The following is a 20485-nucleotide window of genomic DNA, read 5'->3' as shown; positions in this document are numbered from 1 at the left end:
GCGCATTTAATTAATGCATTTATTCTCGCAGAGGCTCGATGATGAAAGGATTTCGCTAAACACGTTTAAAAACACTCTCCCTTTCATGTTCTCAGCCCCGAACCTCTGAACACGCGACCCATTTCACTCCTGCAACAACATTTCATTAACTTCCTCTCGTTAATGTGTTCATCTCCGCCCGCGTTGTCGATGTGCGCCGTCTCTGCGGGCGCGGGCGCTTTCTTTTATCTGTGGACACCTCTGTACATGAGTCCACTCGCCGCACTAACAGTCTCTCTGTAGACCGTGTTTGTGGCTTGTTTTGGGTTCGAATCTGCATTCGTCGGTTGAAATGCGTGTCGGGGGAGGAAAGAGACGACGCAGTAAACAACCCGGCAAAAACGTGCGTGAATATAAATATGATGCGTATTCAGGTCACTTCAGTTTGGCCTGAGGGATTTTGTATTATGGAAAGTATTCGGACGCCCGACCACCATCTTGCTGGACGTCCAGTTTTAAAAACAAACCTATTAAACCAGAGCGACCGATGTGTGATCTGTCTGAGAAGCTTCACACGAGACTGAAGACTGAGACTGTCTGTGTGTGGGAATTTGTGCCCGTCCAGTCACAAACTTTTCATGATGGTCCTCACCCGGTCCTCATTATGACGGTGGCTCCAGTTTGACCCTGTCAGGATGTTAAGTAATGTTTTCTTTTCAGGAGCGAGATTGAGGAAGAGAATCGTGACGATGACTGAGGTGAATTCATCATCCTTCATTTATTCATACTCCATACTTTTTTTTTTGCTCAGTTCATTTAGCGCGGCTCTTCCCCAAATCCAATTAATCATTCATTTGCATAAGTCATTATGGCTGTCGGAGCGCAGGAGATCATAAATCTGGGCCGATTCCTGCGCATCATCGAGCGCATTTAAACCCTAAACACTTTTTGTGCTGTTTTGCTGCGGGCTAATGAGGGCTGAAACAATCACGCCGCCGCTCGCTCGGCTCTCGCTTCACTTCATTATAGCTCGGGAATAAATGAGCTGCCGACTCCGACTCTCAACTTTTCCTGAAGTTCGACGTTTCACGGCGACCGCCGTCGTTTCATCGGTGGTGAGAACGGTGGCTGTGAGTCTAAAGTACAGAGATAAGCAACATGTCTGTTGTTAAACTGTTGCAAAATGTTCTAAGCAGATAAGAAACAACAGTTAGCACAGAATGGAGGTTCCAAAGTCCAATGACCAATGTGATGTGACTAGAGCAGTATGAAGGGAGGCCCACGGTTCTGTTCCTTGTTCTTCAGCTATTACACTGCTGTAGGAACCCACGATGGTGCCAATAAATTCTTCCAATCCACGACTCTCAGCCCCAATCGATGAGAGCCGAGGCTGTCATGAACCCAAATCCAGATTGCTTCTTTTCACCTACCAGGGACGGAGTCTCACAGAGTGAGGTATCTCATGCGGAGAGCCACGCCCTGCCATTCGTGATTAGCTTTTCGACTAGTCGGCAGAGCCTCAGTGACGAGGAACCATTTGTCCCTTCCCCTACCAACAGCCCATCGTTTTTCTGTGTAGGCGCCCGGAAAGAAGAAAAGGGCATTCCCCAAACTATTAAAGTCCTGTATCATTGTGTTTCTCTTATACACTTGGCAGTTTGTTTTAGACATTTTAGCCACAGTCTCTAACTTTGTGGCAGCAGTTTAGGGAAGGACCTTTACTCCTCCAGCATGACTGTGCTCTGAGGCATGGGTTGAGCTTTTTGTGGAGGAACTTTGGGGCCTTGAGCTCAACACCTTTGGGATGAATTGGAACATCACTTGTTGATTGAACCAGGCCTCACAAATGCTTATTTATGTTTGACTGGGCACAAATTTCCTTCTTAATCTTAAAACTCTTAAAAGCAGTTACAGATACAGCAGTGGGATAAACTGGTCCGACTTATTAATGCTTATTAATGTTGGAATGGGACTTTTGAACAGGCTCTCGTTCTGGTGTCCACATACTTTTGGTTCTATACAATATATAGTGTGTGCAGTTTGTTTCTTAAATTATTAAATAATTTCTATAAAAGCAGCCGCACTGTGACCTTCAGCAGCGTCGTTTCCTGGAGAAGCGCCGCAGCGATGATGGAGATCGATGGGAAGCTTGGCAGCTTGCTGATGTTCCAGGTTGGTGCCAGCTCGTGCCATTCTCAGTCTGGTCGAAATGCTGACCGCACTAAAATACGTCTAAAAATAAAAACAACTTGTTGTTGGTTAGAAACTTCCTGCTGCAGCGTTTCATCGATCGTCTTTAATAGCAGATTAATTGGTTTTATTCGGAGGCTTTTTAGTCATTAGGAGGCCTCGCGCTCGCCGTCCTGATGATTCGGGCCGCTTCCATCAGAGGCAAAGGCGCGCTTCAGTGTGCTTCAGTGTGTTCGGCCTTTAGCAAATAAAGAAACGTCCCTTATTAAGCGACAAGCTTGACGAGAGCCGCCTGAGCACCCACGCATTAGGAATGATTGTTTATCCTCTTGTTTTTGTGCCGATTTTACTGCACACGTAACCGCTGAGTCTCAGAACATTTTGGACTTCCTGTTTGCGGGGGGGAGAAAATCATTCATCATCCTTCATCATAACACAGTAGGGCCAAAAGTATTTGGACGTCTGACCGTGAGCTTGTCGAGCATCCCATTTTATAAACAAGCGGTATTAAAACAGAGCGACTTCTCACAAGACTTTGAAGTATGTCTGTGGGAATTTGTGCCCATTCAGTAGTACGAAGTTCATTTCAAAGGCTGAGGTCAGGACTTTAGGTCAGGACCAGGATTAGCCCTTCCCTAAATTGTTGCTGCAAAGCTGGAAGCATATTGTTTCCTGTATATAATTCATTTATTACACTAAGATGCACTATAATTAGAAGGGGGTGTCCCAATACTTTTGTCCATAATGTGCATCTGTGTGTACATACTGTATATACATATATATTCAGGGAAATGGATATGACTAATATAGGAATTTAGGAGAACACGCTGTGCTCTTTAGATTCCTTTACCACTCGTGCTGTTGCATGGACTGGACAGTAGGAGTCACTGTTCAGCAGCAAGTACAAGTACATATTTCCCCATCTACCCTGTTCTCCAAACAGTTTAGGGAAGGCCCTTGTGGTGAGCCAGCTCATTTATGCAAGGTTCTAGTCGCCTTGGACTGATCGTCGGTGGAACTCCTGGATTCTAAATGTGAGATCAAAGATCCACGATGCTTTCGGACACCGGCGCATTATGTTCATGTCCATCAGCCGGGTAATAAATCCCAGAGCGGACCGGACGCGTCGGCGTTTGAAGTTCATCAAAACAACAGATTCAGCACTTGGCAAACTTGATGACTTCATCACCTCTCCTCCTGGCACTGACGGGCGTGGGATGGAGTCGGGGCAGATCGGCATCGTTCTTCATAATCCTGAACCGCCGTTAATGTTCGGGACGGAGAGCCGAGCGCGCCGGCCAGGATCCTTATCTAATGAGCGTCATTACCTTGCGCATACATCTTTCTGCTTCATTTCCACCGTCCTGAGCGGCCGAATCCATCAGCAGCTCCGACCGCAGGCTCGCGCCCGCTCTGATTTATCGCCGTTAGCCCCCCGAGCCCCTGCTCCACACACCAAAGGCACCTTGAACCTGTTCAATTAAGACGCCGCAATTTGGAACTTAATTTATTCATAACGCGAGGTGTCCTAATGTTAGCGCGCGCCGGTCCTGGCTCCTGTACAGCCGCGGACCTGAGCGCCGCGTCCTGGCATCAGCGCCGCACATAAACACGGCTTTTAGAGCCGTAACGCAGCCAAATGGGCCTGAAAACGCTGGAGGTGATTTTGTTGATACGACTCCGGGAGGAAATCGAAACGGGTGCCTGGATAAAACGGCGACAGAATTCTGAGCGGCTCGCTGCTGCGTGAGGTCTGAATTCCTGCTTTTATCTGCCACACTCGGAACCCATAACGAGCTGGTTTTGATTCGTTTACACGCGTCTAACGACTCCACACACTGACATCCGGTGGAATCTGAAATGATTCACTGCCGATTCATTTATAAATGACTCACTGCTGATTCATTTATTAGTGGTTTGCTACTGATTCATTCATAAGTGATTCCTCATTGAAGACTCATTACTGGGCTACAAACAGTGCTTTCATAAATGATTCACTGCTGATTCCTTTATAAATGACTCACTGCTGATTTATTTATAAGTGATTCGCAGCATGATTCCTTTATACATGATTCCTCATTACAGACTCATTACGGGGCTACATACATCATTTTTCCAAATGATTCACTGCTGATCCATTTATAAGTGATTCGTTGTTGATTCATTCCTGCTTTTATAAATGGTTCACCGCCGATTCATTTCTAAATGATTCCTCATTAAAGACGCATTACTTGGATTCAAACAGCGCTTTTATAAATGACTCACTGCTGATCCATTTATCAGTGATTGGCTTCTGATTCATTTATAAATGATTCCTCATTAAAGACTCATTCTTGGGCTACAGACAGCACTTTTATAAATGATTCGGAGCAGATTCATTTAAAAGTGATTCACTGTTTAATGGTTAATAAATGATTCCTCGTTAATGACTCATTTTTGGGCTACAGACAGAGCTTTTAGAAATGATTCACCGCTGATTAATTTCTAAATGATTCCTCATCAAAGACTCATTACTGGGCTACAGACTGCGCTTTTTTGGCATCAGTAATTATTCATTTCCAGGGTTTGTTTGTGATTCTAATACATGAACAGCCTAACCCATTGGTGAACACTTGTCAGTGCGCTCTCAGTGCAGGTAAGGAAAAGCAGGACCAGAATAATCCACTGTTGTGAACATTTCATTTAATAAATAAGCAGCAGAAAACACTTTTTGCAGTAATTGCAGTGTCAGAACACCGGCTGGTGTCGCTGACCCTGGGTAACCGTGTTGATGGACTAGCGTATTATGGACTCCTGCACCCAGAGGGCCCAAATGTAATATATTTAAAAATAAACCTCAAATGTTTTCTTGGTAGGGAAATACAGTGCTCTTTTAGGTTCCAGATGATTGTAGTGTGTCCTGTTCAAGATTATAATCGCTAATCAAATCAAAAGTGTCCGAGTGGCTTCAACTTCCCGCTCAAACTTTATTTACTTTAATAAGCTCATTACAGCCGAGTGGACGCGGCCGGCGGCGCTTCATCCGGCGTGCAGCGCCGCGTCGAGCCGCTCATTTAGTCCTGATTAAAAACTCTCATTAACCTCGTGACACAGCGCACGCCGGAACCAGAGTCCTTTATTCTCTAGAGCTTATACTCCATCAGAAGTGCACCGGCGTCCACTCTCACGCTGAAGCTACGGGAAATAAATCTGACGCGGCGCCGCCAGGACTAAATATCATATAAGATTCTACAGCAGAATCTGAAGTGTGAATAAAACTTTAATAACCATTCAGAATTTAAAGCTGCACTGATACTGATGATGCACAAACACGGTTTCATTGTTTGATCAGTTTCAGGCGTGTGCAGGTAATCCATTATACGTGTACGTAATAGAGACGTACGCTTAGGGTGGGGTCGGGGGTCCTGAATAAAGGCAGTGTGATTGTTTTAGCTCCAGACGTCCTGCAGGTATCGTTTCTCCTCTCGAAGTTTGGCTAAAATCTTCATCGCGTCCAGTTTATCCAGCTGCAGCTCGTTCCCGATCATCTCCACCAGGGCATCGTTCACGTCTCTAGCCATGTTCTTAGCATCGCTGTTTAAATCAATAAATAATAAATCAATAAATAAAATAAATAAAAGCATAAACAGTGGGAGTTTAAAAGACTGACGGTGGTAATTTACAAACGTTTATAAAATGAATCAATATTTACATGCATTGTTTGACGGTTTTCCGCTGCGCATGTACAAACCCTGTTTCCAGAAAAGTTGGGACGGATTTAAAAACACATAAACCATCTGAGATGAGCCCCAGAACTGCATAGAACTAATGTCTGGATTTTTCTTTATGTAAAAAGAGTTTCAGGTTTCATTTCTTGATGCAGCGGCGGACCGTGTTAAGTGACGACGGATTTCTGAAGTACTTTCGAGACCACAAGCCAACGATCAGTCAACTATCAGCCAACTATTTTATTTTATAGTAGCTAAACCTGTATTACTAGTTTATTACTAGTAGGTGTGAGTCCTGCTGCGTCCACGACGACGTTACGAATCAAAATACTGTAATAATAAGAATTATCTGCCCTAGACTCATCAGATTTTAACGGAAACTCACCCGCAGACGTAGAGACGCCCGTTCTCTTTCAGAAGAACACGCAGGACGTCCTCTGCGTGGCGCCGCATCTCGTGCTGGACGTACTTGGGTTCGGGTTCTGATCCAGTACAACCAGTGGAACCGGCGGGACGGGTCTCGTCTCGTGAGAAGCACACCTTCAGATGGTTCAGCGTTCCGTTCTCCACAAAGCTCTCCAGCTCGTCTCTGAGGACCGGACACAGAAAGAAGAGTTCACGCTGGATTCAGAAAGTATTCACACCCCTGGACCTTTGTGCAATAGTTATTAGTATTTTTCTGTACTGTGATACGATACCGGTTACACTGTTCTGTTTGCACTATTTAACCACGTGTAAATATCCACATTTTTTCACCATGTAAGTACAGTAGACCCTTGAGTTACGAACCGTTTACCATAGTTTTTCCGGTGTTTTCTTTATATTTTGTACAATTCAATATTAAAATGTCCCCAAAGAAGGTGCAGAGAAAGCGCAGTGCTGAGAAAATGAACAAATGTAATATTATTTGTTGTTGTATAATTACTCCTGGCAGTAGGTGTCAGTTTGTACCAGACAGAGGGGACAGTGAGTGAGAGAGAAGAAGGAACTCGGCTCAGTAAAGTATTCTTTCTTTTGTGCAGTTACACCTACAAAATACAACATTACTGAAATAAAGAAGGAAATAATAGAGAAATATGAGAGTTTTGTTGTTTCTGGTAGATACATTTTATATATAAAGAAGGAAATGTATTATGGTGTATGGTGCAGCACACGTACTGTACTGAAATGTGATGTGTGTTTATGTACAGTACAGTACTACTGTGTATTGTTGTTTATTATTGTTTATTACAGTAATGTCTATTCTATAATTTAAGATTTAAAGATAATATACTTGTATTTATAACAAAAAAAAGCATTTAAGACATTAGAAGGGTTAGGTAAGGGGGGGTTTGGAAGGTCTGGCACGGATTAATTCTATTTACATTATTTCTTATGGGAAAAATGGGTTTAACTAATGGACATTTTAACTTAAGAACAGCGCTTCAGAACCAATTACATTAAAGTCAAGGGTCAACTGAACTCATATTTCTTATAATTTTAGCTTACATTGTGATGTGTGTAATATTTTTTATTTTATTTAATTATTGCTGCTGGTCTCACTGAGAGCTTCCAAACAGACTTTCGTTGTATAACTACAATGACAATAACGTCTATCTTTAACTTTTGATTTGTTTTTATTTTGCACACTGTAATGTGGATTTGATTTTGAGTCCCGAGAGAAGCTCTTCCTTGGATTTACTGATGAAACTTGGAGTAAAACTCGGAGCTCCTGGTCCTGAAGGTCCATCATCACGCTGGTGAAGCTGCACAGTAAAACTTTAATATTTTTAAACTAGTTTTGCTTTAACGGGCCGTACAGAAGGTCAAGGTCTCTCTCTCCGACTTCAATTTTCACTTCAATTTAATACAAGTGTGTGTGTGTTTGTGTGTGTGTGTGTGGAGCATACTTTAGAAGATGCATCGCTGCGTACACACACACACACACACACACACAAAGAAGGTCAGGCTCATCGGTTTATCTTTTTACAGCCGATCGCTCAGCGTTTATATATCGGCTCCCCGCTGCTCACCAGAACTCAGCAGCCTCGATAAGACACGTTTATCTAATAAATATATTACATTTGAGTTTCTTTCTCACCACCTCCACAAAAACGTCTCTACATCCACGTCAGAACTTCAAAACTCACATGGACACGTGATGTGAAACACGTTAGAAGCACGTCTACATTCTTAATACACAATTCACATGAAAATGTGCTTAATTTCACAGGTTTCTAAAGAAAAGAGACGCAATTCACGTCAAAAATGAAATAATAGAATAAATGAGGCTACGACACAAAGCACAGCTACCTTTATAGTTGAATGTACACCTCCACACAGAGAGGACCCGCCCCGCCCCGCCCCGCCCGGGCATCGAACCCAGGACCTTCTTTCTGTGAGGCGACGGTACCCAAATCTCTTAAGTTCAGACCCAACAAAAGCAGTTTATGAGAACCTGAGAGAGGAAACGAGGACGTTCGGAGGAAATGAAGCGAGTCCACGGGAAGTTAATTAATTCGGCAGACTGCGGCGCGAGGAACAAACATCCACCGACAGAGTAGACGCATTTAGAGCGGCACGGCGCAGGAGCTGCATCGCTGATGAGCACCGCACCCGCCGTTAATAACTTATTTAAGAGCGGCTTCTGACTTTGTACCACCAGAAGTTTGTGGACACCCAACACCAGTTCAGTGCTCCTACATGACACAGCTGACTCCCAACTCTTGATTCCAAGCGCCCATCCTCAACGGGTACATCTGAAAGAGCCAAACCCAACCAGAAAGGTGCGTCCACATACTTTTGATCGTGCAGCGTGTTGTTTTCCGTACATACCTGAAGATGAAGTCTCGATCTTTGTGCCTGCAGCCGAAGAAGAGCCACGTTTCTCCGAAAGCGACGTCCTGATCTTCGTCTCGCTCCTTCTCCCTGTAGAAACGTCAACACACCTTGATCAGGGTCGCACTGGATCCAGAGCCAATCCCAGTAACACCAATGGACAGTTTGGCCAAGTCAAACCACCTTTTTGTCAGCCACGTTTTTTTTTTTTGGACCACCAGTCTACGTTTGAACGTCCACAACGTACCAGCAAACCTTCACGGATCAGAATTACTGGGTTAACTGGTTACTGGGTCAAGACCGGGACTCAAAACAAACTGGGACCAAAACTCCACACCAAGGTCATGGAACAGGGATCTTAAGACTGATTCCAAGACCTTCAGACCAGAACTTGAGCAGCTTTGAGACTGGACTCAAACCAGCAGCCATCTCCAGGAGCTCTGGCTTCCTTCCCAGAATGCTTTTCACCGCGATGGCACAAAAAGCGCCAGGCTTTATCTGCTCACACAGCCGCTCGTGCCCGACAGCCCGGTGCAGATAAGCGAGCGGCGCTCGGTCACTCCGTCTTTCCACAGCACAATGGACGTCGTTAATGAGATCTAGCGATAGCGCGCGGTCCGCCGCTACGATCTATTGTGAGGGAACCGGACGCGTCTCAAATCGCACAATACACGGGGCAGGTCGATACACCGCGTGACGCTACGACCTACAAACATCTCGATGGAAGATAAAGACCTACGATACAGAGGGGAGGTCAGCCGTCCATGTCGGATTTTACTGGATCCAAATGTAGCGACTAAATGATTTACTGGTCAGCTGGTAAAACCTTTACTGGTCAGAGGTGGTCAGAGGGTAAAACCTTTACTGGTTGAAGGGTTGGAGGGTAAAACCTTTACTGGTTGAAGGATTGGAGGGTAAAACCTTTACTGGTTGAAGGATTGGAGGGTAAAACCTTTACTGGTTGGAGGGTTGGAGGGTAAAACCTTTACTGGTTGAAGGGTTGGAGGGTAAAACCTTTACTGGTCGGAGGGTAAAACCTTTACTGGTCGGAGGGTAAAGTCTTAACTGGTTAGAGGGTAAAACCTTTACTGGTTGAAGGGTTAGAGGGTAAAACCTTTACTGGTTGAAGGGTTAGAGGGTAAAACCTTTACTGGTCGGAGGGTAAAACCTTTACTGGTTGAAGGATTGGAGGGTAAAACCTTTACTGGTCGGAGGGTAAAACCTTTACTGGTCGGAGGGTAAAACCTTTACTGGTTGAAGGATTGGAGGGTAAAACCTTTACTGGTTGAAGGGTAAAACCTTTACTGGTCGGAGGGTAAAACCTTTACTGGTTGAAGGATTGGAGGGTAAAACCTTTACTGGTCGGAGGGTAAAACCTTTACTGGTCGGAGGGTAAAACCTTTACTGGTTGAAGGGTAAAACCTTTACTGGTCGGAGGGTAAAACCTTTACTGGTTGAAGGATTGGAGGGTAAAACCTTTACTGGTTGAAGGGTTGGAGGGTAAAACCTTTACTGGTCGGAGGGTAAAACCTTTACTGGTTGAAGGGTTGGAGGGTAAAACCTTTACTGGTTGAAGGGTTGGAGGGTAAAACCTTTACTGGTTGAAGGGTTAGAGGGTAAAACCTTTACTGGTCGGAGGGTAAAACCTTTACTGGTTGAAGGGTTGGAGGGTAAAACCTTTACTGGTCGGAGGGTAAAACCTTTACTGGTTGAAGGATTGGAGGGTAAAACCCTTACTGGTTGAAGGATTGGAGGGTAAAACCTTTACTGGTTGAAGGGTTGGAGGGTAAAACCTTTACTGGTTGAAGGGTTAGAGGGTAAAACCTTTACTGGTCGGAGGGTAAAACCTTTACTGGTTGAAGGGTTGGAGGGTAAAACCTTTACTGGTTGAAGAGTTGGAGGATAAAACCTTTACTGGTTGAAGGGTTGGAGGATAAAACCTTTACTGGTTGAAGAGTTGGAGGATAAAACCTTTACTGGTTGAAGGGTTAGAGGGTAAAACCTTTACTGGTCGGAGGGTAAAACCTTTACTGGTTGAAGGATTGGAGGGTAAAACCTTTACTGGTTGAAGAGTTGGAGGATAAAACCTTTACTGGTTGAAGGGTTGGAGGATAAAACCTTTACTGGTTGAAGGGTTGGAGGATAAAACCTTTACTGGTTGAAGAGTTGGAGGATAAAACCTTTACTGGTTGAAGAGTTGGAGGATAAAACCTTTACTGGTTGAAGGGTTAGAGGGTAAAACCTTTACTGGTCGGAGGATAAAACCTTTACTGGTTGAAGAGTTGGAGGATAAAACCTTTACTGGTTGAAGGGTTGGAGGATAAAACCTTTACTGGTTGAAGAGTTGGAGGATAAAACCTTTACTGGTTGAAGAGTTGGAGGATAAAACCTTTACTGGTTGAAGAGTTGGAGGATAAAACCTTTACTGGTTGAAGGGTTAGAGGGTAAAACCTTTACTGGTCGGAGGGTAAAACCTTTACTGGTTGAAGGGTTAGAGGGTAAAACCTTTACTGGTCGGAGGGTAAAACCTTTACTGGTTGAAGGATTGGAGGGTAAAACCTTTACTGGTTGAAGAGTTGGAGGATAAAACCTTTACTGGTTGAAGGGTTGGAGGATAAAACCTTTACTGGTTGAAGGGTTGGAGGATAAAACCTTTACTGGTTGAAGGGTTGGAGGATAAAACCTTTACTGGTTGAAGAGTTGGAGGATAAAACCTTTACTGGTTGAAGGGTTAGAGGGTAAAACCTTTACTGGTCGGAGGGTAAAACCTTTACTGGTTGAAGGATTGGAGGGTAAAACCTTTACTGGTTGAAGAGTTGGAGGATAAAACCTTTACTGGTTGAAGGGTTGGAGGATAAAACCTTTACTGGTTGAAGGGTTAGAGGGTAAAACCTTTACTGGTCGGAGGGTAAAACCTTTACTGGTTGAAGGGTTGGAGGGTAAAACCTTTACTGGTTGAAGGATTGGAGGGTAAAACCTTTACTGGTTGAAGGATTGGAGGGTAAAACCTTTACTGGTTGAAGGGTTAGAGGGTAAAACCTTTACTGGTTGAAGGGTTAGAGGGTAAAACCTTTACTGGTCGGAGGGTAAAACCTTTACTGGTTGAAGGGTTAGAGGGTAAAACCTTTACTGGTTGAAGGGTTAGAGGGTAAAACCTTTACTGGTCGGAGGGTAAAACCTTTACTGGTTGAAGGGTTAGAGGGTAAAACCTTTACTGGTCGGAGGGTAAAACCTTTACTGGTTGAAGGGTTAGAGGGTAAAACCTTTACTGGTCGGAGGGTAAAACCTTTACTGGTTGAAGGGTTGGAGGGTAAAACCTTTACTGGTCGGGAAGGGGGGGGGAAGCGCACCACTGCTGAGATCTTATGTTCTCAAGTTCATGGTTCTTGAGTTTGAACCTCGGTTGTGCTATCGACCGACCAGGCGCCCACACAGACCAGATTCCTCTTTGCTGCTGTGACTGAGGCCTCCGCTGGCGCCTCTCTGTACGCAGTGCTGCTCTCAGTTTTCAGGTGAAAAGAAGTGGTCGGCGAAGGCAGGTGATAGTCCAATTCCTACCTGGTCGTAATCCTCATCAATAACCTCTCCACTTCTGCAGACTGTTAGGAACTGGATATGACTAGATTGAGATGCTGAATTTTTTTGATCCACGTGTTATGGCGTGACGAGCGCTGATCTTACAGGAGAGCAGGAGCAACACACTCTTAGTAAACAACCCTAAACACCCCCGCGAGTCTCATCCGGAGCTCATTCACACCTGACGGCGACACCGACGCAGCGAGATTGAACCCGGCGTTACGAATGCCGCCTCAGCTGCGCGCACAGACGCTGCGGCTAATTACAATTAGAGCTTTAATGGGCCGGATCGGAGCGGCGCTGACCGACAGATAAAAACAGGATCGCTGCTGGACTAATGACAATCTGCGCTTCTTCATTTCACATGCAGCCCTCGGTGACCCGTCACAGCCGAGACTAACGAGCGGAGGGCGGCCGGCGGACACGTTCCTGACCGGGAGGAGAATACAGAGCGCCGAGCAGGACGACCTCGCGCCACGGGGTTCAGTTCAGGAACGTTCTCATGCTCATACGCACTGCTGGTTTTTATAATACCTCCTCAGTGAGACACAGAACAGTTAACACGTCTACATTACCTCCTAAACATTCCGACAAAACAAAGAACTCCTGGGTAACCGTGAAGCATGGTGGTGGGAGCATCATAATATGGGGCCGTTTATTCTTTCATAACGTTAATAACATGATCAGAAACATAAAAAAGAAGCCAAACCTTTGCTGGAGGAAGCCTACGAAGGGTGCCACGCCCGTCCCCGGTCCCACCATCACAACGGGAACCGTGGGGTCCGACGGCAGGCGGAAGGTGTTGTTCAGACGAGGACTCACGTGGACCTGAGAAACCGAAAATACAACCAAGATTCATTTCATTGTTATGTTTTCCCACCACTGTATCCTGGTCAGGGTCACAGTGGGCGTCAGGCTACTAACCAGGGTTCTTACACAGCCTCGAAGACCCAGCCCACTTTTATAGTCTGGTCTTTTCCCACCCAGCAGACTAGTGGCCGATTTTGTCTGCTGCACTGACGGTCCCAGTAGGGGGCGCCGAGCTGAGAACAAAAATGTGAAGAACGCAGGCGCACCAACCTTGGGCGTGGCCGAATAATCAACACTCCGCCCCGATGCCAGTTTCGTCCCGTAGGGTTGAAGTATGGAGGCCACACGACCCATCAGCCACCCCGTGCACAGCCCGGTCCTTTCTGGATGCTCCTCGCACGCCGGAAACTTCACCGCGGTAAACACGAAGCGGACTCTCCCCGGACACCGCAGAGCCGAGCTGGACACAACAACACCGGACACGAGCGTCATCGCCACAGCGGTCAGTGTGTTTCTGATGAACCCCCCCCACGCTGACCGCACATTAATAATTTTGCTGATGGGGTATAAAAGCCTGGTAGGATCATTACACTCCATCAGGAGCATCAGCGCAGACACGGAGGGTGTCGGAAAACAAATGAGGACATCAGGGCGCCCTGAGCGCAGCATCCTTGTAAGAGCGACGTGGCATCACGGAGGACGCGATAGCCATAAATAACGACCTCGTACCTGCGCTGCTCCAAACAGACGGTTTCTAGTTTGGTCTTCGCCCCGAAGTACACAGGACGTGTCTAAATCTGAACTGGACAGGATTAAACGTTACATGATCCGATTTAATTATTTAGGTGGTGGATGATTCTCAGCGCTGCAGTGACACTGACATGGTGGTGGTGTGTTAGTGTGTGTTGTGCTGGTACGAGTGGATCAGACACAGCAGTGCTGCTGGAGTTTTTAAACACCGCGTCCACTCGCTGTCCACTCTATTAGACGCTCCTATCTAGTCGGTCCACCTTGTAGATGTAAAGTCAGAGACGATCGCTCATCTATCGCTGCTGTTTAAGTCGGTCATCTTCTAGACCTTCATCAGTGTTCACAGGACGCTGTTGGCTGGATATTTTTGGTCGGTGGACTATTCTCAGTCCAGCAGTGACAGTGAGGTGTTTAAAACCTGATCCACTTGTACCAGCACAACACACACTAACACACCAGCACCATGTCAGTGTCACTGCAGCACTGAGAATGATCCACCACCCAAATAATACAATGACCATTGAAGAACAGCATGAAAGGAGGTAACAAAGCATGCAGAGAAACAGATGGACTACAGTCAGTAATTGTAGAACTACAAAGTGCTTCTATATGGTAAGTGGAGCTGATAACATGGACAGCGAGTGTAGAAACAAGGAGGTGGTTTTAATGTTATGGCCGATCGGTGTAATGAGCGTTGGTGGGTTACCTGGCGGCGCTGTACGCTCTGGGCTGCAGCTTGGGTAGATGTTCTGCAATAAAACAGAGGGCACCGGATGAGCCGCCCTGATATATAAACATGATCCGAAAGGGCATTTCACATTATTAAACACTTCTTACATACGTTCGGTAAAATAATACCCCTCAAAATACCAGATCAGGTTCTGCATGAGTTGTGTGTGAAAGTGAGTTTCTTATTTACAGAGAGAGAGAGAGAGAGGACGCGACCTTCGTCCTGGTTCGACTCTCTCAGGCTGAACGCGTCTCGTATTCGCGGGGTTCAGGAGTTCACCGGTCTCCGGCGTCCTTGCGCAGTAATCGAGTAGAAAATGTGAGAAATACAGCACAGAGCTCAAGGTTTTACACAAGGATTCAGGTTCTATACCGAGAATATAAAACTACCGCAGGCTAAATACGCAGCACTGTTCCAGGAGTGTGTGTGAGTGTGTGTGTGGGGTGTTTGAGGGCAAGAATTCAGAGATAAATCATCGCAGCTCGGAGCAGAACGTAAACCTTGATCAGCGTCCGAATCCGAAACCTTCAAGATGTTCGATGTTCGTTTGGGTTTTTAACACCATGCTCACACAGACGTGACATTCATGGCAGTTAAAGTCAGTCTGAGCACATTTAGGACGTATTTTCTGATGTTTTGGGTGTTTTTTTGATGTATTTACCCCCTCACTGTTGTATTAGGAGCCTGAACTGCCTGTAGGGAGGTAACGCGGGTTCACTTAAATGTGGTATGATTAGAGCGCCATCTGGTGGAAACTCGTAAATATAAGCATTACGAATGGAAGCAACCCAACACCAGGACCCATCAATCACCACTGGTTTGCTCACAGGTACTGATAAATGGCAGCAGCCGGGGCACCTTCAGGGTGTTTTGGGGGGTGGGGGGGCACTCAAAGGTCACCCAGCCAATGTGGCACCACAAGTGCTTTAAATCTAATCATTTTCTGCAATTTATTTCACAGTAATCAAACATTTTTTGGTTTGAGCTTAAATATTTGGACCACAAACTGGAACTGGCTTGAGTCTACATGGCCAACCAATGGAATATCTGCAGTCTGGTCCGTGGTAGATCTTCTGTTGGCTTGTGCAGCGCGCCACAGCCCCGCCTGTGACACCCCTTGCCATTTCCGAGATACTTTAGTCCAGTCGTCTTCCCATCACGATGATGGTCTTGATCAAAGTCCGTCAGGTCTTTACGCAGAAAAGATCTGCTTCATTCAACATGTGAACTATGAGGAACCTCCATCAGTCTGACATCTAACAGATCCCTCACCCTCAAGTGGACCAGTGGTGTACAACAGCAACAGCGTCAGTATGCAACTTTAGTAGATGGTCCAAATATTTCAGCTCATCGAATGAAGCTGCACGGCTGAAACGGTTGATTTTACTCACCAACCAGGAGGCTGAGAGGAGGAACGCAGGACGGAAAAGCGTTCAGGAGGTCCAGTAAACACACGCCGGGGTTCCGCACAAATCTCTCGTAATCGGCCGATCCCTCGCGGCTGCACAGCTCCTGCAACCGTCGTTTCTGCTTCGGGTCCTGAGTACAGTCCACCAGCGCTCGCAGACATGCCTGAAGCACAGAAACACACACACACACACACACTGAGCCCACACAAGCAACAGTGACTCCTAGTGTCTGGTGGAGAAATCAGAGAGCACAGTGTGTTCCTCCGTACGCGTTTCAGCTCTCTGTAGGAATCCACCACTGGCTCACGTGACTAATAATGAACAAACGGATGAACAGGTTCGCTGTGTGCAGTTCTGGTAGCAGAATTACCTTTTTGGGTACGCTCCGTATCTCCAAGCACCAGGTCAGCAGATCCTTCAGCGTACACTTCTCAGGGACGTACGCAGGAACTCGCGCTCCTATAGATGCGAACAAGCACAACGCGACAGGTCATGCAAACAATTCGTCACGTGATGAGAACATAAGAATAAAACATTCAGTACCTTTCTTTTTGGTGTTCTGGAGCAGCCTGAGATGAACAGTGTGGTTCTGTCTGTCCTGCAGTCCCAGTCTGTCCAGTAAATCTTTCACTTCACTCTCCCTGTTTGGACAGAGGACGTCAAACGCGTCTCCAGGTTCATAAGAAATGTTCTCGTCCTAAAATAAGAAACAAGACATTAGATAATATTAGAAGAGCACTGTGTTTACATTCTGATATCACAATATTATCAGATTATTTGATCTGTGATGGACAAAATAAAACACTCGGTTAACTATAATAGCGTTTAACAATAACAGTGTTAATAATAATAGTGCTAATAATTATAATATTAATAATAGGAATATTACTAATAACGTTAATAACAATAATAATGTTAGTAATAATTACATTAGCATAAATTATATTAATCATGAATTAATAATAATAAAATTCTATAATAATAATTATTATATTGCATAATAATAATAATAATAATAATAATAATAATAATAATGTTTATAATAAGACTTAATAATAATATTTAAAATAATGTTAAAAATAATGTTATAATAATGATATAAATGTTAAAAATAGTGTTAAAAATAATAATCATAATAATATTGTACCAAATAAAAATAGTGTTATAATAATGTTAATAATAATATTAATAACAATAATAATAATAATATTAATAATAATAATGATATAGTAATAATATTAATAATGACGTTAATAACAATGTTAACAATAATGTTAATAATAATATTAATAATAATGTTAATAATAATGTTAACAATAATGTTAATAATAATGTTAATAATAATATTAATAACAATAATAATAATAATATTAATAATAATAATTATATAGTAATAATATTAATAATGATGTTAATAACAATGTTAACAATAATGTTAATAATAATATTAATAATAATGTTAACAATAATGTTAATAATAATGTTAATAATAATATTAATAACAATAATAATAATAATATTAATAATAATAATTATATAGTAATAATATTAATAATGATGTTAATAACAATGTTAACAATAATGTTAATAATAATGTTAACAATAATGTTAATAATAATGTTAATAATAATAATAATAATAATAATAATATTGATAATATTAATAATAATGTTAATAATAATATTAATAATAATCAAACCGGACGCACTGAGATGTCGAGTTCCAGCAGGACGGCTCGTTTCACTGCATCCTCTGAAGTTAAACACAGCGCTCTTGTTACAGGAACTTCATGAAAGTTTTCTGCAGCAACATGAGCTTCAACCTGCAGCAAAAACCCCACAAGATCAGAGTCTCAGCAGGAGGAACAGGAGATGATCTTCAGTAAACACGTTCTGGGCTGCACACAAAACATCCTACCTGTTCAGCAGGGGCGTCCTCCAGACACACCTCCAGGAACGGTGCAGGAAGAGCAGGAACGCTGAGCGCCGACTGTGAGAGTGGCGCTAAGGACCGACTCAGCGTCGCCTCTGTAGGACTTCCTGTTTCCTCGCTCTCAGACCCACGTGTTTCTGGTTTTAATTCCTGACTCTCCTCATTGCTGATCTTCAGGAGCTGAAGGCTGAGCGTGGGCACCTCCGGCCCGTCCTGAACCGGAGCAGGTCGCTCATAACTGTCCCGAGGGGCGTCGCCGCCCTGATCCGGGACAGACATTTTAGTTCTGATCTTTTTCAGGGCGTCCCAAAGTCCGTCGATCCACGGGTCCACCACAACCTCTAGCCTGGAGAGGAAACAGAGACTTATTTCATTCTGCTGTAGTTTCATCTTATGGATTCATTTCTATGCTTTTTTTTTAGTTTTTGCCTAATATCGACATATCCAATTCCCTATTGTACTTGAAACTTTCACCACATACACAGTAAGGTGATGTGCATGCTAGCACATGGATTTACACCCAGGTCTGGGTGTATCCCTGCCTTCGCTCCCAGTAGTCCCGGTATTTGTGACGCTCGGTTGGCATATATTACTGCTTAGACTCAGGGTTCAAATCCCAAACTGTGCTATCTGTCGGTTGGGCTTCTACATTCAGACATGACTGACTATGTCTGAGGGTTGAGGGGCTGGACTGGCACCCTGTCCAGGCTGGGGTGTGTTAGTGATTTGCATCACAGTGATTAAAAGATAAATACTGCATGAAATTAAATGAAATAAATGATTTACTTGAACGGGTTTGAGTACATTCTTACCCCGTGCCATCATCAGCGTGACCTGTTGGGTAGAAATGCTTGGCACCGAGTTCCTGCAGGCGACGGTCGATTGTTTTTCCACAGTTGCAGAAATCTGCATAATTTGTGTCTCCTAAAGCTGAAGGATACGAAGACAAAGAGAACTGCTTCCAGTCAAAATGATGACACATTTGTTTGCTATTGTGGTATTAATGCACAACATTTCACTGCTGTTTCCCCTAAAAATGCTCACATGGAGTTTTAGGTCCACAAACACACACGTTCCTGGTCATATAGTGGAAAGGCGTGGTGTGTAAATGTAAAGTGGATTCATATATATTGAATATTTGGACCAAACCATTTGAGCCCCACTATCTGTACAAACGATCTTACCTAAAAGTGCATAACGCAGATGAGAGAAGTGATCACAGGCCAGAGACTTGTTCTTGATCCTCTTCACGAATTTCAGTGCCGTGTCCGGAGGTTCTCCATCCCCGGTTGTAGAAACAACAAAAACCACAGGGCTGCGTTCGTTCTCTAAACTGTACTGCAAATTCAAAACAAAAACAACGAGTCCTGAATGTGTGCCTGGAGTTTTTCCAGCTTTTCAGTATTAAAATTAAAATACTGTTAATGGTTGGATGTTCTACCTGGTCTCCTTTACTCAGGCAGCTGATCTCTGGATTGAAGCCGCGTTCAGCCGCCGTTTCACAGATCTGTTCAGCTATCGACTGAGCCTGACCTTTCTGTGAGCCGTACAGTATCAGGAGGCGAGGGGATGGAACTTCACATGGCATTATGATGTGGACACTGTGAACAGAAACAATGCGTGTAATAAAGTTTATTTATTATATTCATATTGCATTTTGCCAGGTTCATACAAGCTCCACGTCTTCTAGGCTTAACTGGAAAGTCTGTTTGTGGTTGTAATGATGCTTTGCGTGTCTGGGTCTTAATTTTGTAAGAACGGAATGGAAGGAGGTTGACTGGTGAAGGTTTACCCACGTAAGAGACGCACCAGCCAGGATGGACTGTAGGACAATCCACCACACAACGTACAGAAGTTCAAGGACCTGCTGGTAATGCCCTGGTACCTTTTTTCAGCTGTCTTGTGGAGTCTTCTCAGGCAGGTGATTATTTGATTAGGATGTTTTGTGGTTCTTGGATCACATCCACCAAAACACCTTTCCTTTCATTGGGGGGGTTTCCCTGCAAACACTGGCTAGAGACCACTGTTCCATGTCGTTCCTAATAGGTGCTGTCAAAACTGATATATGTGTAAAGACATATAGAGTCACCCATTGAAGTCAGTCGTGTAGTACTAACGTAGAAATAAGATCATGCCACAACTTTTGCCATTAAACAAACTTGACTTGATCTGTAAACACATTTGGAAGCTTGTTTTTGATTTTGCAAACAACCAACACGTCCGAAATAAGCACTCTAAATGTAAACAAGCACATAAAACAGTTTAAATTAATAATAATTAATAGGAACAAACATGTAACAGAGAGTTAAAACTTACCTTTATTTTATATAAACCGGTCCCATATTTACTATGAACTGCTGGACTGTGTTCACATACATTAACATGAGGCGGTTGTGTCATCAGGACACACGCGTGTTCAAATCGTTGATCTGTAAATCATACACATTGTCGCCCAAACAGACTCACTTACATGTAAGTCCATCCGTATGATGTAAAAGTTAGTGCGAGAGTATGAATGTTATCGCGACACTGGAACGAACCATTTGAACTGCTGTTTTGACTACAAAGTGTTTATAAGCTTCGTT

General features: G+C 44.0%; 1 protein-coding gene across 2 annotated transcripts; it reads right to left on the bottom strand.

Annotated features, from left to right (window-relative positions):
- Positions 1 to 5410: 5410 nt before the first annotated feature.
- On the bottom strand, positions 5411 to 20324 carry mtrr (5-methyltetrahydrofolate-homocysteine methyltransferase reductase). Of its 2 annotated transcripts, none has more exons than XM_062985624.1 (15): positions 20217 to 20324; positions 19342 to 19501; positions 19085 to 19238; positions 18713 to 18830; positions 17886 to 18246; positions 17677 to 17790; positions 16512 to 16665; positions 16339 to 16427; positions 15951 to 16131; positions 14536 to 14578; positions 13350 to 13539; positions 12979 to 13097; positions 8691 to 8783; positions 6262 to 6465; positions 5411 to 5742 (listed from the first exon to the last, which is right to left on the bottom strand). In XM_062985624.1, the coding sequence occupies exons 2-15, from the start codon at positions 19486 to 19488 to the stop codon at positions 5598 to 5600; spliced, it is 2112 nt and encodes a 703-aa protein (XP_062841694.1). In that variant the 5' UTR covers positions 19489 to 19501; positions 20217 to 20324; the 3' UTR covers positions 5411 to 5597. The 2 variants fall into 2 exon arrangements, with proteins under 2 accessions (XP_062841694.1, XP_062841695.1); XM_062985625.1 differs by lacking the exon at positions 20217 to 20324 and adding an exon at positions 19786 to 20052.
- Between the last annotated feature and the right edge of the window lie 161 nt (positions 20325 to 20485).

Source organism: Trichomycterus rosablanca, chromosome 23, assembly GCF_030014385.1.
Source record: "Trichomycterus rosablanca isolate fTriRos1 chromosome 23, fTriRos1.hap1, whole genome shotgun sequence".
Taxonomy (NCBI): domain Eukaryota; kingdom Metazoa; phylum Chordata; class Actinopteri; order Siluriformes; family Trichomycteridae; genus Trichomycterus; species Trichomycterus rosablanca.
This window is presented reverse-complemented; position numbering and strand designations above follow the sequence as displayed.